This window comes from Dreissena polymorpha, chromosome 14 (genome assembly GCF_020536995.1).
Source record: "Dreissena polymorpha isolate Duluth1 chromosome 14, UMN_Dpol_1.0, whole genome shotgun sequence".
NCBI lineage: Eukaryota > Metazoa > Mollusca > Bivalvia > Myida > Dreissenidae > Dreissena > Dreissena polymorpha.
The window spans coordinates 38,606,473-38,627,544 of record NC_068368.1 but is presented as its reverse complement, the minus strand read 5'-3'; the positions used below and the strand labels follow the sequence as shown (position 1 = coordinate 38,627,544).

General features: G+C 35.0%; 1 protein-coding gene across 1 annotated transcript in view; it reads right to left on the bottom strand.

The window, feature by feature from the left end:
* Nucleotides 1-6,491: 6,491 nt before the first annotated feature.
* Nucleotides 6,492-21,072, bottom strand: part of LOC127857524 (dentin sialophosphoprotein-like) — a 44,150-nt gene continuing 29,569 nt past the window's right edge. The window contains exons 4-11 of the mRNA XM_052393937.1: nucleotides 20,353-20,440; nucleotides 19,219-19,305; nucleotides 16,389-16,442; nucleotides 15,324-15,421; nucleotides 14,703-14,804; nucleotides 11,142-11,220; nucleotides 8,399-8,584; nucleotides 6,492-8,124 (exon numbers count right to left, since the gene is read on the bottom strand). Coding sequence (XP_052249897.1) covers nucleotides 8,066-8,124; nucleotides 8,399-8,584; nucleotides 11,142-11,220; nucleotides 14,703-14,804; nucleotides 15,324-15,421; nucleotides 16,389-16,442; nucleotides 19,219-19,305; nucleotides 20,353-20,440 — 753 coding nt within the window. The 3' untranslated portion in view covers nucleotides 6,492-8,065. The remainder of the gene's footprint in view (nucleotides 8,125-8,398; nucleotides 8,585-11,141; nucleotides 11,221-14,702; nucleotides 14,805-15,323; nucleotides 15,422-16,388; nucleotides 16,443-19,218; nucleotides 19,306-20,352; nucleotides 20,441-21,072) is intronic.

Genomic DNA, 21,072 nt, shown 5'->3' with positions numbered 1-21,072 from the left:
AATATCTAGGCCAATTGGAATCTGGGTCAGGCGCATCTAAAAACTCGGACAGATATTTTCAAAATTTGTAATAGTGTTTATCATGACAAAATGCATCTGGATCAAGTGTGGTCCAAAACTAGATCACCAGGTCAAGTCTTCAACATTTGGTGTCCATGAACTATGTTGAGCGCTTAAGGGCCATAATGACCTCCTTGTAAATTATTTTAATTACCGCACCCCAATGAAAGTTGTAGTTATAGGGTATTTACACCAGTATTATGTTTCCATATCTCACACATCAATTCTTGGTTCTTTTCAGGATTTAGCTCACTTATAAGACCTGTTCAAACTCTATACTCTTCCTTGAACAATAAGCAATGACCCTGAGATGATTGTAATTTTGAGTTTTAAAGCTCACTTTTGCTAGTTTTATCCAAGAATCATAACAAATGTAACTTATTTTTGCTCTGTCTATTTCATGTGTTCAGGCGCCAGATGAAGAAAGTCTTCGTTCACTCTCAGACAGGCTTTCAAGTGCTAACATTGACCACAAACTGTGGATGGAGCAGCCAGAAAATATACCAACCTGTGTAGCAGCAAGACCATATAACAAAGCCGAGGTCCAGGACTTTTTCAAAGGCTTCAAACTGTTTAGATGACGGACAATGCTATGTTTAACTTGAATATGCCAAATTGCAAAAAAAACTAAATATTGTGTGACTTATTGACTGGCATTGAACTCCATTTTTTAATCTGTTAATTACTTACATCATTTATATCCTTCAGCTCTGCTAGGTTTAACATTCAACAAATTTATAGTATTTTCAACATTCAGTCTTATTATTGTCACAAGTCTTGTATTCTTTAGGCAGATAGTCACTTCCCAAAAATTGTGTTGTATTCTTTAGGCTCTTGATTACTTCAGAAGTATTGTTTTCTATTATATGAGCAAGTGGTCACTTCATAAGTATGGTCTTGTATTTTATAGGCCAATTGTCATTTCCCAAGTATTTTCTGGTATTCTATAGGCAATTGGTAACTTCAAAATTATTTTCTTGAACTCTACAGGCCATTGGTCTATTGACAAGTAATGTTTGTATGCCATAGGCAAATGGTCATTTCACAAGTATTTTCTGTTGTATATAGTATTGTCGTTATTATATAGGCAATTGGTCACCAACACGTTTTGTCTTCATTTTTATTTTCATTTATGTACCAGTTCCATATTATGCCCCCGAAGGTGGGCATATAGTGATCGCATTTCCATCTGTCTGTCTGTCGGTCTGTCTGTCTGTCCATAACACTTTTGTGTTAAGGTTTCGAAAAATGCTCATAACTTCTATGTCGCTTCAGATGTAACCTTCATATTAGGTATGCATGTGTACATGGACTAGGCCTTTCTATACGCACACAAATTTTGACCCCTTTGATCTTGACCTTGAACTCAGGGTCCACGTTTAGGTTTCATAATCTGTGTTTCTGTTTCGAAAAAGCGTTGTTCGGGGGCATATGTCTTCCTATGGAGAGAGCTCTTGTTTTTAAATCTGCAATGATTGAAAACCGATTTGATTTTTGTTGTTGTTGTTACAGAAATTGTACTTTTTTGAGTATTGATATAGAACAGCAGACACAGGTATTTATAAGTTAATATTGCAGTAAGTTTAATGATATTAATAAATATCAACTTTTTCAAATAAAAAGTACAGGTATGTTATATATTGTCTATGCTTATTAAAATTCCTGAAAGGAAGATTTGAAATTTTAAAATAACCATCACAAAATACTACATTTGTGTATTTATATCCTAATAAACCTTAAAACACAGACATTTATTTATTATTTACTTTATGTCAATGAAACATTTATCAAACATATAGTGGGACTATTTTCTAAACATTATGGGCCAATACACAAAACACTTTTCACCATTTTTATTGTAACAATTCTTTCATAAAACAATATTCAAACAGTAAAATGTCCAAGACAGATTTAGAGCACACCAAAAAAAAACAATACAAAATTCACTTAAATCCATGTTTTTCCTAAATAACAGCACCTCTAGTAAAATTGTATGTGTAATTAACAATTATCTATAAATTCTATCTGATATTATGGTAGCATTACATTTGAAAATGATTTTTTTTAAGTTCAAATTTGGGTCCGGTAGGGTGACCAATTCCCAATGGAAAAAAAGTACATGTATATTTTTCCTAAAGGGGACATAAAATATCCCAATTGAATGTTTCCAACAAGTATTTTTTTAACAAGTCTAAACATGCCAATTATTTCAAAATCCAGCTCTATAAGTTGAACCTTAGAAAAGATAAGATTGAAAATATTATCAATTTTAAAGTATTTGTCAGCATAAAATCAACATTTATTTCCCAATTTTAGGATAAAGTACCTGATGTTTCCCAATTCAAAGGGATCCGATGGTGATAGCACAGATGGCATAAATCTTTACTGCATGCATAACATACCGGTACCCTTCATGTGTACACAATGACAGAGAAACAACTTTTAATCAGCTGTTACATTCTGAAATACAACACTTATTTTTTAGAACAATTTTGTTTAATCATTAATTTCTAAAGTATGCAAATAATGTATACAGTCTGGCTTGCATTGTTTACCTGTTTCTATGAAATCATAGTGACTCGTGCTAGTGGTTTAAATATAATTCAATTCAGACTGGGAAATAAATCCTTCAAATACACCTGTATATATATAGTTATATATATACAGATATACTATATGTGTGTACAATATACTAGACACCCTGGTAAATCAATTCAATCAATAACTTTTTTACAAAGATAGAACTAAACATAATTATGTAAACTGCTCAATAAATACAATTTCAATGCAATTATCATACAACAAATGTGGAATGATTTAATAAAGGGCATTCCTTAAAAAGGAGCAAACAAATAGTTTACATACAACACATAACAATCAAATATGAGCATTGAACAATATTAAGGAAACAGCATGTAATGAAAGAATCGCCACGATTACCAGTAATTATTTTCTCCATTTTGAAACAGATCTTTAACATACTTTTTGAGCTGACAGATCAAGCAAGTGTTTGTTTAAAATGTATTCAATAAATTTATGCTAGAAAATGAAACTTGCACTTGTGAATAATCAAGAAACAGAAACCATTGACTCTTGTTGCTATTTAAAAGCTTTAACCCTTTTAGCGCTGGAACCGAATTTTAAAGGCCTTTGCAAACAGTTTGGATCAAGATCAGACACCACAAAATGTGGCATCTGATCATGATCCAAACTGTTTGCTATTCTGATAGTGGTCTTTGAAAAAAAGTGAAGAAAATGATGATTTTAGAAATTCAGCAGACACCAATTTAGCAGACGACAAATATCCCAGCATGCAAAGGGTTAAAGCTGATTTTGTAACTATATCTAAGTTTTCCTCTAAATGTTTTATTTCTTAGTCATACAACTAAAAATGCTGTTTTTTTGTTGTTAGGCACAATCATGTAGCCCTAGGCTTATTAGGCAATAGCAGAGTAGGTCCTCATAATCAAATCATTCTTGATAAGAGTCTTTGCAAACAAACCTGTTTGACCAGCTCAGTTGCTATCACTGCATTTGACTGACTGCCAATCAAGGGTAAGCAAGTTCACTCCCCTTCAATCACATAACTTGTGCGGGAATTGGCCATGAACTAATTCCAACAGTCATTCTCTCAGTACCACTGATCCAAATAGGTAAGTTGTCAGTTACTGGCACTAGAATTTGTACTTGACACTGGCTAACACTTACATCTCCTTAGTCTGCCCCTGATACAACATACCAGTAAAAAGTTTTAAAGTGGGTATGCACGATTTTGTTATGTGTTAAATTGTAATATATTGATAACAAGAGCACCTCATAACGAGTGCCTCGCTCGGCTGCGAAAGCTTGTCATTTTTTTTTTTTTTTTTTTAGAGGTTACAGTGACCTTGACCTTTGACCTAATGACCCAACAAGAGATGTGTTAGTCAGAAACACAATGCCCCCTACTGCGCCGCATTGAAATAACATTTCTATTTTTCATTTGGCAGGTATAGAAATCATCTCCCTTTAAAGGTTATTACTTTCCTTGAATTTTGTCCAATCCAACCAAGGCCTGTGGTTTAAAAGAGATCATAGCCAGAGTTGATCATGTATCTATGGACATAAGTCCACAGGTATGTAATGAACATCAAAGGTACAGTAACTGTGAAAAGAACTTCAATTCTTGGTAAGGAAATATATAATATGAGATTTATAATTATATAAACTACTTCCCTTGACAATAATTGTCTGTAACAATCTCTATTTTTAGTAGCAAATAATTAAAAGCCACTACAGTGACTGTAGATTCACCACTCAAAATGTGCAGCTCCATGAGATACACATGCATGCCAAATATATAAAGTGGCTATGTTCAATATTGAATAATTTTCTCCCTTTTTAAAGCTTATTACTTCCCTTAAATCTGTTTTTTTTTACCCATAAAGGATGACCTTGACCTTTTACCACAATGTGTTTGTCAGAAACACAATGCCGCAGACTGCCCCGCTTTGATTTATTTAACAAAAATATATACGTGGGCAGGTCAGATAACTATGTCCATTTAAAGCTTATTACTTCCATTGACTTTGTTTTTTCGACCCTAGACCTTGAAGGATGATGTTCACCTTGAAATTTTACCACTCAAAATGTGCAGCTTCATGAGATACACATGCATGCCAAATATCAAGGTGCTATCTTCAATATTTAAATAGTTATGGCCAATGTTAAGGTTTTAGCACGACGCCTACGGCAGACGATGAGCTGGCTATGACAATAGCTCGGGTTTTCTCCGAAAACAGCCTCGCTAAAAATATGGTACAATAACACAAAATAGACAAGAAAAAGTATACATTGAACACAAATTTCATAAAATGCAGCAAAGACAAATTAGCGCCCCCGAGCCAATTGTGACCAAGACATTTCGTACATACTTTCCTACAACAACAGAAGTCTTTTTATTAGGATCAGAGTTAGTGTTTGTGTGTCGTATGAATAGATATCGTTGCAGGAAATTAAAATGACCTAAAACTACATTTAGATTCACATCGAACATGCATGAAATACATACTGGCGAATTCGACTGTACAGACATTTTCGATTTCAGAATTAAATATCTGGCTAATTTCGCATTTTTCGAAAAATGTGCTTCTTAACTTTTATTTTAATTTATATTGAAATATATGTATAAGTTTTTTTTACACATTTTATATATATTCATAAATAGTTGACAAAATAGTGCATACCCACTTTAACTGATCTTTGAAAAATGCTTTGAATACTGTTGTATATGGTAGAATTCCAAATAAAATTAGAAAATCTGTTTCATAATGAAAGTAAACAACTTAAGTTGAAACAACATAATGGTAAATGAGAGAAACTGTCAAATACTTCAAATCTTTCTAAAACACACATCAAACATACTGATTATGAAAGACATTCTGTTTAACGAGAGCATCGCATAACGGGTGCCACGCTCGGCTACGGGTGCAGTTTTGAATAAATGAAAGCTTGTCAGATTAATTTTTTTAAGGTCACAGTGACCTTGACCTTTGACCTAGTGACCCAAAAATGGATGTGGCGTGTAGAACTCCTCAAGGTGCATCTACATATGAAGTTTCAAAGTTGTACATGTAGGTGGAAGCAATTTGATTTCAGAGCCAATGTTCAAAACCTTAACAAAATGTAAAGGTTTTAGCACGACGCGGATGGCGGACAACACGACGAGCTGGCTATGACAATACCTCGGGTTTTCTCCAAAAACGCCGATCTAATAAACTAAACCAAGTACGGTGGAATTATAAGAAAAATAACACAAAGGCTTTCTAAGGCACTAAATATCGACACCATTAACAATGCATGGTACTAATTCCCAAAGTTTTGTGCAAAAGTACTTACATGTTAACAAAATGTGCAATTAAATAAAAAAATAAGCATGAAACTTGACATTGAGTTTGTCAATAAGAATAAATACAAGACTTGAAAATGTAATGCCCACCTGTTATATATATAATTAAGCACAATCAAAATCTGGGACGACCTTTACGCACATGCATTAAGCCCAGTTTTCTCAAAAGGTGGCTCATATATTGATGACAAGGCTGGTAAAAGGAGGTGGATGTGTATTCTGCATGAGTCGTGTTCTGAGAAAACTGGGTATAATGCATGTGCGTTAAGTGCCGTCCCAGATTAGCCTGTGCAATCTGCACAGGCTAATCAGGGACGACACTTTCCGCTTTTATGACATTTTCGTTAAAATGAAGGCTCTTCTTAGCAAAAATCTAATTTTGGCAGGAAAGTGACGTACCTTATTAGCCTGTGCGGACTGCACAGGCTAATCTGGGACGACACTTTACGCATATGCCCAGTTTTCTCAGAATGCGACTTCATTTATATATGATTTGTTACTGTGTGGCTGTTTTTCGTGAAAAAAACAACAGAAGATCACAAAATTAAATACGCATGTTTAATGTTTAAATGCAATAGGGTCAATTAAGAGAACACTTATATAAAATTGATACATATGATACAAAGTGACACATTATATATATATTTCTATTATGCTTAAGCCAGTAGCCCCCTGCAGTTGATTATTGGCTGTTACCAAAGCTTTACCCTTTACAACTTACGATACGCATTTTGACGCATTTGTGGTCCCTTACACAATTACATTCAATTAAAGACCTTTCTCACTAAATTCAAGTTTTAAAGGGTTCATTTCCATTCCTTAGTTACTGATGAGCAGCAAACAGCATACAACCTGAACAGACTGCGAGTTACTTGCCGGCTGTTCTGGTTTAATACTGGTTGCAAAAGCCATTTTCACTTTGCTTCTAAGTGGGAAAGGGTTAAGCACTAAGCCATCCTTTTCATTATTATTTTTTTATAGACATAAGTTTACCTTGCTCTGCAAGAAACAAATTGCTTCATCATTATCTTTAATTGCAATATTTGTGCATTGCAATCCCACTCAAATATTTGTAAAGGTTTTGTCTGTAATATATTTTTGGTTAATTACTATGAAAGCTTGTGCTGCATTCAAAAGTCAGTCTAAATAAATTAACAATATATTACAAAATGCTGTTGGATAACATATTAACAATGAGCACTTAAAAAATAGCTCACTTCAATAAATAGACATTTATAATAGTATGTACAGTTAAGTCTCATGCACATGCCTAACCAAGTATATAAAGAACCAGATAACATGGTATTGCACTGCAACACTTTTGAAATTTATAAATATTTTCAATCACAATTTTAACTGCATCCAAATTCTTTTAAAGATAAATAAAACAATAAATTATGGTACTTCACAAAACTTCTGCATGATTTAATAGCACTCTCACTGAAGTAAATACATGTATACATAAATTACACATAGATAGTTAATAAATTAATGTTTAAATAACTATACAGTGTCACAGTTACAAACAATATAAATTTTGCAATATACATTCAAATTTATGTTCATATTAAATTAGCTAGGTTACAGCTTAAATAATGCAATACATCCCTTTGTCTTTTACAAAATATAAATGAATATTTTTACAAACATGATTATTTTCCCCTAATTTCAGGCAACTTAATCAAAAGAGCTATAGATGAACAGTTGATATACAGATTCATAATCAGCTCACTCCAAAGTATCTACCTTAACTCTTTCAGTGCTGGAACCGAATTTTGAAGGTCTTTGCAAACAGTTTGGATCCAGATGAGACGCCACAGAACGAGACGCCACAGAACGTGGCGTCTCTTCAGGATCCAATCTGTTTGCTAATCTGATAGTATTCTTTGAAAAAAATCGAAGAAAATGCTAATTTTAGAAATTCAGCAGACAACATTTTAGCAGATGACAAATTTCCCAGCATGCAAAGAGTTAAATGTTGTATCTGTTATCATACAACTCAGATATGCTTCAATAACTCCTAGCACACACCAGAACTCCATTTTGACTGCAGTAATTGTAGTTGGCCTTCTTAGAAGCCAGCTTCAGAAGAGACTGGTCAACGTTGATGACTTCTCATCATCGTTTAATGTTCTTTAGCAGGTGAAGTGTTTTCTGCATCATTGGAGCTTTTTGTGCTATAACGAGAAACAAACAAGACTATTGCCAAGCAATAAAAGTCTCCTACCGGTGAAAATCCACCATTTTCATCAATATTTCTAGTCTATTTGCTGCCATAGCAACCAGAATTCTTGACATAGGAACACAATGAAATGCATAATCTCCATATTGCCATCTGTCCATGTTTCAAGTTTCATGAAAAAATATGAAGAACTTTTAAAGTTATCGCAGGAGCCAGAAAAGTGTGACAAACTGACAGTCAAGTTTCTACGACATACACCTGTGTGTTACCTCTCTCTGCCATCTGCTGTTTTGCCCTCCCTATTGCGATCATATCAAAGGCCGGGGGGAGGCTGTGCTTCTTGCCGTCACCACCCTTCACCACCATGTTTGAGGTGCCAAACCTGGCCTGCTGCCTTCGCACTTCTCTTGGAGGCTTGGCCACATTGTCCATGTATGCAAGCTTGGTTTTCTTCACTGAAAAGGACAAGCTAATGATAATACATTTTTTGTTTATTATTTGCTATCGTTAGCTTAGCATATAATAGAATATTTTCCATGTTCTTTTTCCAATTTTTTTTTTGAAGATAACATTTTAGAGTTATTTTCGTTAGCTACATTTTCTTAACTTGTTTTATACATATAGCTTGAAATACAACTATACGTATAGCTTGAAATACAACTATACATATAGCTTGAAATACAACTATACATATAGCTTGAAATACAACTATAACTATAGCTTGAAATACAACTATACATATAGCTTGAAATACAACTATACATATAGCTTGAAATACAACTATACATATACAGTCTAAACTGACCTAACGGCCACCTGAATTTACCGGTCACCTGCAGACAACGGTCAGTCTGGAATCCCCCGACGAAAAACACTCTATATTACACCTGAATTAAACGGCCACCTGTCCATAACGGCCAACGGCCACTATATTCAACTCCGAAATTCATATTTGAACTCAAATCAACAGTCACTGGTCAATCGTCTCGCGTCGCGAAAATTAAAAACACTGCACATCATTTGTCCGTCTATTTTGCGGTTAAAGCGTTTGATAGCAGTAATTGCCTTTGATATTATAAAAGCGGCCCGCTGCGAGTAAACAAATAATAAGTGTTGAGAAGGTTTGTTTTCCTGGGATAATTGTGGGGGTTTCTTCAACAGAAAATATGTCAGAGTTTTTGACACGTTTAAAGTAATAATCGGTAATTAAATGACCGCTAATTAGTACAATGTACTTACAATATTGAGTATCGATTTTAAAATAACATTTTCGGATCATTCTTTAAAAGAGCTTTCTAGCATTCCCAACACTTTTAAAAGCAATCGGAATAATAAATCACGGAATAACAATGAGTGGTGAACGTAATTCTCTCACATTAGAGGAGCGAGTCAAGTGTTTGAAACTGTTTGAATCTGGAAAAAGTTCGCGTGTAATAGCAAGTGAGCTCCGTGTTGGACGTAAGCAAGTGCAGAGTGTGCTTAAGCATAAGCGAGAAATTATGTAGGAGTATGAATCGAATGCATATGTGAGTTTAAAGCGTTGTATTTTGTATGAGGTTGTTGAATTAAAATGCTTTTTGTGTGATGTTTGCGTACGAATAAATTTTAACAAACTTGTTGCGTCTTTTTCTTATTAGAACGGTACAATATCACCGTACTATCGGTTTATGAAAGCGAATCCGCTTTTTAGACTTGTACTGACGTGACGTCAACGGCACGTGACAAGTTTTATTTATTGAATGATCAAGACGCATGAGTAAACAATTATACTAGGGTTGATAAAGTCATTGCTTTAGTTTAATAATATGAAATTAAATCAATCTATAAGATATTATTCTGTATTTTTCAATTTACGTAAATTTCTTTTATTATGCTTAGTTAACAGCAATGAGCATTTGTTTAACACCGTATGCAAACGACTGGGTATGGTAACGACGTAGCAATACTACCAACTGACAAACCATCTTAAAATTGTGATCCGAATTCAACGGTCACCTGTGGACAACGGTCACTTTGGTCATTTCCCTTGACTGACCGCTGTATTCAGGTTTGACTGTAGCTTGAAATACAACTATATGTATAGCTTGCAATACAACTAAACATATAGCTTGAAATACAACTATACGTATAGCTTGAAATACAACTATACCTATAGTTTGAAATACAACTATGCATATAGCTTGAAATACAACTATACGTATAGCTTGAAATACAACTTAAAAACTATCACTTACTATGAAATAAACATTTCAGCGTTAAATGGGCTGAGATATTAAAGACAGCAGTTCTGACTAGTTGCTTAAAATACTGTGGAATCATTGCAATTCAATTTTAGCATTTCCTTCCTACTCCTACTATGGCAAGAACCAATGACAAAACTGAATATTTAACTTTTTATACAAGTGACCTTTTGAAATCAGATGTACATACATTTAAGACCATACAAACAGGTCTCCAATCCCAATCCTAGCATTACTCAATGCTAAATCAATTGAATCTCGCTGTGAGAAAACATGTGCGTAAGGTGTTGTCCCAGAATAGCCAGTGCACAGGTTGATCAGGGACGACATTTTCCACCTTAACTGGATTTTTGTTTCGAAAAGACTCTATATGAACAAGAGATTGCCAAGCAATATGGTCCCCTACCGGTGAAACTCCACCATTGTCAGAATTATTTTTTTTAATATTTGTCATAGCAACCAGATTTCTTGACATAAGAACAAAATGAAATGACATGCATAATCTCCATATTGCCATCTATCCATGTTTCAAGTTTCATTAAAAAATATGAAGAACTTTTAAAGTTATTGCAGGATCCAGAAAAGTGTGATGGACTGACTGACAGACAGACTGACAAACAGACAAAGCACAAACCATAAGTCCCCTCCGGTTTTACCGGTAGGGGACAACAAAAATTCAACAAAAGCAGAAAATGTTGTCCTTGATTAGTTAATGCGGACTGCACAAGCTAATCTGGAACGACACTTTATGAACAAGAATTAAGCCCAGTACCTGGTACTGCCTCAGCCATATGCTTGGTGATGTTGGCTCTAATGGACTTCAACTTGTGCTCTCTCTCATCCAGCTTGCGCTGTAATGAATTGCAGCAATAATGGTGTAACTGCATGATTTATGTACTGGCAATAACATGGCTATACCAGTAATTTATGTCACAACCAAAATGTGGTGTTGGCGATTTAAATTTAAATACAAAATTTAAATTTTGTGTAATGTAATTTCGTTATTTATTGAAAAACAAAGGATAATAAATCGGGTTCAATGTATGTTTTTAAGCAACTGTATTTGCATTGTGGTCTAAATCTGTAACATAAATTTCAACTTGTCTTTTTCAAAATCTGCAGAGCTAGTTTAGGTCCTTTGATCAGGGGAATTGAACACAAAGAAGATGAATTCTTGGGAATTGGATACAATAATTATTTTTTCATTCAATATCATGATTAGGTGTATATCTTCATAGCTATATTATACACACAAATACAATAATATAGTGTTACATAATGCATATAATTATGTAATTCTTCTCTCCTGGCTACCTACTTAAAAAAAAAAAAAAACAATCAAATTTTGTCTGAATTAAGTTGAAATAATTCTCCATTGAGTAAACTGTTTAAAACAAGAATATCTGAGCGGCCTTTTATTGTTTAAGAAATTGGACACTTGGGTGTGGTCCCCTTGGCTCTAGGGGAATTGTTCAAATATACTTTGTAGAGAACCACAATACCCTGTAACAATACTTAGGGCCTTGCGATTTCAGAGGAAAAGATTTTAAAAGTTATTTTCCTATATAACTCTATTTAAACTATTTGATCTTCTGGGAGTGGCAAGTTATGACCCCCAAGGGTCAAAATGCTACATAACACATATAAAATGTACAACATGTGGACGTTGTAGTTGCAGAGATGTATACTTTTGCTTATTACTACAGAGATTCCAAGCTGAAAAAGGGGCATAACTTTCATCATTTTTAACTTCAACTCTTTTGGAACAATCATGCAAGGCTGAATGTTGTGAGCTGAAAAGTTCAGACAAACATCTCTGGACCAATTTGTGTCTTCAGTCAGATGGACTGACAAACAGACAGGCAGAGGTCCATAGTTAAACCAGTATTCCTTGGTTTAGAACCTTTCAGGTGTAAATTTAAAGATATTTTTATGAAAGAAACCCATTCTTATTTGGTCCCTAAAATGTCAATAAAGGCCCTTAACATTGCTGCAAAAAATTCTTATGAGAGAAATGCAAGCCAATTCGGTCCCTAAAATGGCATAAAAGCCCTTTAACATGCCTGCTTGAAATGCAAGCAAATTTGGTCCCTAAAATGGCATAAAAGCCCCTCAACATTGCTGCTTGCAATGCAAGCCGATTTGGCCCCTAAACTGGCATAACAGCCCCTCAACATTGCTGCTTGAAATGCCAGCCAATTTGGTCTCTAAAATGGCATAACTGCCCCTCAAGATTGCTGCTTGAAATGCAAGCCAATTTGGTGCCTAAACTGGCATAAACGCCACTCAACACATCTGTTTGAAATGCAAACCAAATTGGTCCCTAAAATGGCATAACAGCCCCTCAACATTGCTGCTTGAAATGCAAACCAAATTGGTCCCTAAAATGGCATAAAAGCAAATCAACATTGCTGCTTGAAATGCAAACCAAATTGGTCACTAACATGGCATAACAGCCCATCAACATTGCTGCTTGAAAAGCAAACCAAATTGGTCCCTAAAATGGCATAAAAGCAAATCAACATTGCTGCTTGAAATGCAAACCAAATTGGTCACTAACATGGCATAACAGCCCATCAACATTGGTGCTTGAAATGCAAGCTAATTTGGTCACTAAAATGGCATCAAAGCCCCATAACATTGCTGCTTGAAATGCAAACCAAATTGGTCACTAACATGGCATAACAGCCCATCAAAATTGGTGCTTGAAATGCAAGCTAATTTGGTCACTAAAATGGCATCAAAGCCCCATAACATTGCTGCTTGAAATGCAAACCAAATTGGTCACTAACATGGCATAACAGCCCATCAACATTGGTGCTTGAAATGCAAGCTAATTTGGTCACTAAAATGGCATCAAAGCCCCATAACATTGCTGCTTGAAATGCAAACCAAATTGGTCACTAACATGGCATAACAGCCCATCAACATTGGTGCTTGAAATGCAAGCTAATTTGGTCCCTAAAATGGCATAAAAGCCCCTCAACATTGCTGCTTGCAATGCAAGCCGATTTGGCCCCTAAACTGGCATAACAGCCCCTCAACATTGCTGCTTGAAATGCCAGCCAATTTGGTCTCTAAAATGGCATAACTGCCCCTCAAGATTGCTGCTTGAAATGCAAGCCAATTTGGTGCCTAAACTGGCATAAAAGCCACTCAACACATCTGTTTGAAATGCAAACCAAATTGGTCCCTAAAATGGCATAACAGCCCCTCAACATTGCTGCTTGAAATGCAAACCAAATTGGTCCCTAAAATGGCATAAAAGCAAATCAACATTGCTGCTTGAAATGCAAACCAAATTGGTCACTAACATGGCATAACAGCCCATCAACATTGCTGCTTGAAAAGCAAACCAAATTGGTCCCTAAAATGGCATAAAAGCAAATCAACATTGCTGCTTGAAATGCAAACCAAATTGGTCACTAACATGGCATAACAGCCCATCAACATTGGTGCTTGAAATGCAAGCTTATTTGGTCACTAAAATGGCATCAAAGCCCCATAACATTGCTGCTTGAAATGCAAACCAAATTGGTCACTAACATGGCATAACAGCCCATCAAAATTGGTGCTTGAAATGCAAGCTAATTTGGTCACTAAAATGGCATCAAAGCCGCATAACATTGCTGCTTGAAATGCAAACCAAATTGGTCACTAACATGGCATAACAGCCCATCAACATTGGTGCTTGAAATGCAAGCTAATTTGGTCACTAAAATGGCATCAAAGCCCCATAACATTGCTGCTTGAAATGCAAACCAAATTGGTCACTAACATGGCATAACAGCCCATCAACATTGGTGCTTGAAATGCAAGCTAATTTGGTCACTAAAATGGCATCAAAGCCCCATAACATTGCTGCTTGAAATGCAAACCAAATTGGTCACTAACATGGCATAACAGCCCATCAACATTGGTGCTTGAAATGCAAGCTAATTTGGTCACTAAAATGGCATCAAAGCCCCATAACATTGCTGCTTGAAATGCAAACCAAATTGGTCACTAACATGGCATAACAGCCCATCAACATTGGTGCTCGAAATGCAAGCTAATTTGGTCACTAAAATGGCATCAAAGCCCCATAACATTGCTGCTTGAAATGCAAACAAAATTGGTCACTAAAATGGCATCAAAGCCCCTAAACATTGGTGCTTGAAATGAAAACAAAATTTGTCCCTAAAATGGCATCAAAGCCCCTCAACATTGGTGCTTGAAATGCAAACAAAATTGGTCCCTAAAATGGCATCAAAGCCCCTAAACATTGGTGCTTGAAATGAAAACAAAATTGGTCCCTAAAATGGCATCAAAGCCCCTCAACATTGGTGCTTACCAAGTACAGCTCCCTCCATGTCTCCAGTTCGTCAGGTTTGCTTCCCTTGAATTCACGATCACAGTGACGCTTCCACAGGTAATCCGAGTCCTCCAAAAAATGCTGTGAATTTCAAACACAATAACATGAGATTAAAATAACTTAATGTGTAATTGAAATCAAGATGTCTAATGATTAGCATTCTTACATCAACAATTGATAAGGTTACAGTGGTAAAACATAAGGACCTTTATGTTTTCACCAGGGACATGTAGAAACTAACGTGTTAATAGTAAATTTTTGTGATGATTGTGTAATTACTTTAGTTGTTATCTTTTTTTTACAATGTATGAAAATTAGAGTGAAAAGGCCTGAATTGACAGATCAGAGTTTACTGACAGCTGACAAGAAATCTATTCCCGCTCCTCACTCACCGTTTTTTAATGTTTAAACCTATTTAATTTAGCTTGATTGCATCAAGAGACTAAGCTGATTGAAACTCTTTTCAGTCTGATTCATGGGTAAAACCAGTACTTGGTGTCTATGGGGAAGATCTCACGAACGCTCCCACAATGGGGATCGAACCAATGACCTCCTGGTAGCTAGGAAGACACCATATCCACTACAACACAGCAAACTTACAGGGTTGTAGTCTTCTAGATTATAGAGCTGGTCGGCCGTGCATTTCTCCAACACAGGTGCCAGTATAGAGAGAGGAATCCCACCCACATAGTCGATGCCTATAGAGAAACGCACAACAAACAAATGTTGTATAAGAAACAACACAAAACGGAACTTCACCATATACATAGAGAACACTAACTACTAGGTGAGTGTTTAAGACGGATAAGCTTATTAAGCTAGGTTTTTAAATGTAAACTATGAGTAGTTGTAAAAAAATATCAAAATGTATCTTTATTTATCTTAGCTTTTGAGCATGTTCTTTCATAAATGCAGGGGTGGTGATGGGATAAAATGAGTCGCGTTCTGAGAAAACTGGGCATAATGCATGTGCGTAAAGTGTTGTCCCAGATTAGCCTGTGCAGTCCGCACAGGCTCAACAGGGACGACACTTTCCGCGTTTATGGTATTTTTCGTTTAAAGAAAGTCTCTTTTACACTAAAATCCAATTTAGGCGGAAAGTGTCGTCCCTGATTAGCCTGTGCGAACTGCACAGTCTTATCTGGGATGACACTTTATGCACATGCTTTAAACCCCATTTTTACAGAACAAGACTCAAATGAAATGGCAGTGACTTGATAGCATTGTACAAATCTGACCCTCTGATAGGTTTATATCATATTTCCCTCTACAAAGAGTTATTAATTGTGACTGGGTTACTTTTATAATTTCCACTGAAAATAACATTGCTTTTGTCCATTTATTGCTGAATACATGTAGTGCATTTCCACTCCCATAGTTTAGCATTATTATGCATTTATCCTTAAAAGAACATCACAATTTTCTCAAACAATGCAACAAAACTTGTTGTTTCAAAATTCATGCATGTCTTAAGGCCTATTAACACATGTGGACAGAACATAAGCTTTAAGAGGGTATTTAAAATTTCAATGGAATCAATCACTCAGCGTAAATAACAGGATAATTATAAAAGAAACTTACATTAAATATAATGACTTTAAAATGACACGATGATACAGTGTTTAACTAATCTAATATGATACAAAATGAAACAGATGTACTTACAATCAATGTTTTCCTGCAGAACTTTAATGCACAAGTCAAACAGTGAATGCATCTCTGAAATATATAAGAACATAGCCTTATATATATACATGTATATATATATATATTGCATCAGAAATACTCATTTATTCAGATGACACCATTTTCAGATCAGTGAGAGCTTTAATTTTATAACAGGTACTTGTCTGCTTGCCAAGTCATCAGACTTTAAAGGTATTTCATACCATAATATAATTCTCTAATAATATTGTTTGCACCAGTCAACTAGTATGTGCTTGGGGGTAATATTAACACAAGGGCAGTTTATTTAAAAGCACAATCAGCTTGATATTTGCAATTAATTTTAAGTTAATTGGAGATACACAATTGGGATAGTATCATTCTTGTTCCAATAAACAGGCACCACTTATAAACCCGATCATTCAAACAACTGTATTCTGTGTCAATTTTCAGACGTTCAAACTCACATTCCCATTCCACTTATTGCCCTCCATTTTTTGATGCCTACGTTTAATTTCACTTTCATACGTTCAACACAACAATCACTTGTAATCACAATAAAACTTTTGCCATATTCAAACAGTTTCATACACTTGACTCTCCTAACATCAGGAATTTGCATTTACAACCGAATGTTAATTTATCATTCCGATGGCAGGTACAAATGACATGTACCAAAGAAAGCTCATTTAAAGAATGCCAATGATGATTTGAGTTTCAATTCCAAACATACTTATGTAATTACAAACTTAAAGTTGTAAGTACTAATTAGTTGTCATTTAATTAGGGATCATTTCTTTAAACTTGTTACTTTCTCTGACATAATTAATTTGGAAGATTTCCCAATAATTATCTCAGGAAAACAAACCTTTCCAACACCCTATTATTACAGTGGGCAACATGTATCATATCAAAAGCAGTTACTGCAATCAGATTCTTAAGCCGCAAACATGACACACAAGAGACACTAGGTCATTAGAGAAAACAATTCAGATTGAGTTGAGTGTTTACTTTTTGGCATCTCAAATGAATACCTATATATATATATATATATACAAAGATTTTAGTTGTAGTGAATTTAAACTGACCGCTATAGTCAGGTGACGGCAATTCTTAGGTGACTGCAAAGTCAGGTTGGACTTGTGCACATTTTATGTATAAAAAGGCCCTTAATTTTGACAATGTTCAACAAAGAGGTCGTTAACTTGATCTATGGTGTCATTTTAATATAAGACATAATTTATTAAGTTTGTATGAAATCCCTCCTCAGAAAGCAGCTTACGGAAAACAAGAGCTGTCAGAGGACAGCTTGCTCGAATATTCGAGTGCTTGACAGTATAACGTAAGCCATCATGGAGGGGGGGGGGGTATAATGTGGGTGTGAGATCATTTGATAGATGATATTTCAAAAATAAGAGAAAAAATATAAAAAAATTTAGAGGGGGGGGGGGGGGGGGGGGGGGGCATGGGGGGATGGTTTGAGTGGAGTGCATTGTGGTATGTCAGGTAAGTGTTGTTTTGTCAAACTTTAACATAGATTTATCAATAATATGCATATTCTCAGTATAAAAGGGGCAATAATTCTGTCAAAATGCTTGATACAGTTGTCTGCTCTTGTTTATAGGTTGGGGTCATGATGGTAAACAAGTATGCAAAATATGAAAGCAATATGTCAAGGGACACAGGAAATATTTGGGGTAGTACGCAAACTTTAACATAGATTTATCAATAGTATGCATATTGTAAGTATAAAAGGGGCCATAATTCTGTCAAAATGCTTGATACAGTTGTCTGCTCTTGTTTATAGGTTGGGGTCATGATGGTAAACAAGTATGCAAAATATGAAAGCAATATGTCAAGGGACATTGAAAATATTTGGGGTAGTACACAAACTTTAACATTTGCTGCATATTCTAAGTGGAAAAGGGGCCATAATTATGAAAAAATGCTTAATAAGAGTTGTCTGCTCTTGTTTATAGGTTGGGGTCATGTTGGTAAACATGTATGCAAAATATGAAAGCAATATGTCAAGGGACAATGAAAATAATTGGGGTAGTACGAAAACTTTAACATTTGCACGCTAACCCTAACGCTAACGGAAACAGAAACGCCGACGCCGGGGTGAGTATGATAGCTCCACTATATATATTTCATATATAATAGTCGAGCTAAAAAGTGTATGTGCAAATGTAAAAGTTAACAATCGTCCTTTTTTTAAAGAAATATCCATGTAGAGTTACCAAACTTGGCCTTTTGGGTCATTTTAACATGTAGAATACATGCTGTAAGTTTTAAGGGAATCCGTAATTGCATTCCTAATAATTTTGCCTATGAAAAAACTTAACCATGGCAATATGTCAATGACCATGTGCAAAATGGTCCCTATTAAATTTTGACAAATTTCTAATTCAAGTCCCAAAACTTGGCCTATGACTATGAGGTTATTTTAATATGGGAATATATATGTAAACTATAAAATGGAAGTTCCTTAAGCCATTCCCAATATTCTAATTTACCGAAAAAACTAGCTCTGAAGTTGACAACCAGGCAAGTAGAATAGATTGCCTATTCTTTGAAAAGTACAGCTTATAAGGGCAACCTGATTTGGTCAGGTGGTGGTCCTGAGAGTAGGGCTTGTGGTTGTTAATTCATTTTCACATCCCTGTACAGCGGTGCAGATAAACAAATTTGTTATTTCTTACCTGCATTAAAAAGCAGTAATTTTTATTTTTAAGAAAGTGTGGTATGAAATTGAATCCTGTTAAAAATTTAGGAAAACAAGTCCTGGAAAAGCCCTGGAAAGGCACAAAATACATATTATTTTTATTACCTGTGACAGTGGCTTGTTTCTTGCCTGAGTAGACCTGTGTCCTTGTGTTACGCTGCATCAGGAAAGCAGAGCTGTCTTGTTCATCAACTGTCAATGCAAGAAAAGCATGAAATGATCACATAAATTACTGATTGGAATCTTAATAATTTGATACATTAGTTTAAATAGCTTATCTGTGATATTACTTCATCCTGGCCAGTGGATAAAACACACTAAAAACTTTTCAAAAACATTTAAAAACAGCTGTTACTTTTAGACACTTGAGCAAAAATTTATAACTGTTTCCCCTCCTACTGCTTAAAATACACCTGAACATTGATACTTAAAATGCATGAAGCACATATAATCACGAAAAATAACTTATTGTTTAACTTGAAAGTAAATTATTTTAAATAAAGTGCTTAAGTTAAACCGATCATTTCAGAGAACCAGTCTCAAAATTTACAATTTTTTTAGCATTGCTTATAGACATGGCACATGTGCCACTCAGTTGTTTGCCTTGTTTTTCAACAACTCTACTGTCATGTTTATGTTAAGTTTTTTGTCACAACAAACACAGCTCTTTCTTGATGCACATCTACGCTAGTTATTTTGTATTTATTCTCGGCTAAGGGTGAGATAAGGATAGCCTAAAAATAGTTTTAAGACCCCAATGCTTAGAATTGACAGTTCCATGGCCCTCATGTGACAGACCTAAAACTGATGTTTACAAGAACATCTCTTTTGATGATCAATGTTTTGGTAGTTTCATAATTCCAATATTCAGTAATTTAATAAAAGAAAAACAACAAAGGCTTTTCTGCATGATTATGATTATTATCATTATTCTGATATATTCCCAATGGCAAAAAGTGTTTTTTTTGGCCAAATCCAGTCCATAAATTCCCAGTTGACGGATTTACTTTCAGATCTTTGAAAATGGAGCTGAAAAGCATAGCAATATACATGTTGATTATAGTGATATGCATTAAACAGATACCTCAAAGTTTAGTATGTTCTTTTTTATCAATAATTAAAAGTTATAAATCAAGGAATAACATATTTTCCACATTAAAAGTAAATTGATGCGTAATTCCCAATTTTACGAGTATAGTTCATAATCCCAAAATGGTGGGAAAATCCCAGTCAGCTCACCATCATTGTGCTCTGGTATATCCCCGTACCTATAGGGTCGATAGTGGGCCTGAGTAGAGGGCAGAAGGCTGGCCAGATCTTCACTGGACTAACAAAAACAGAATTGCAAATGAGATTATCATGTATCAAAACTGAAGTATGGATTATCCTGTTTGTTACAGTTTCATTTTTTTACAGTTACATGAGATTTAACTCATTTCTCACTTTGAAAGATTTTTTAGACAAACTATGATTACATGAAAAGAAAGCTGAATACTGGTGTAATTTTTAGCAGCAATATATTAGAATCAGTATTTACAAAACTTCCCACCTATTTTCACATGTACAGTGTACAGCAAATTGTATCCCTGATATTTCATTCATAGCTAAACTACGCAATACTGAAAAATATTTTTTTTCAAAAAAAAATAAAAACTGAGGAGCTGCGCCATGAGCGCATGATACGCCCGTCGTTCGCCAACAAACGTTTGTTTTGCCGAACAAAGTCCCATAACTCTGGAACGACAATTCAGAATTCCGTCAAAAACGAAAGGGGATCAGGGTTTATCAATATTAAGATTGTGTTGAAATTTTAAAAAAATCCATCGAAGGATATTTGAGCTACAGTAGGACATTCAATGAAATCACGAAATTTTGACGAACAAAGTCCCATAACTCTGGAACGACAATTCAGAATTCCGTCAAAAACGAAAGGGGATCAGGGTTTATCAATATTAAGAT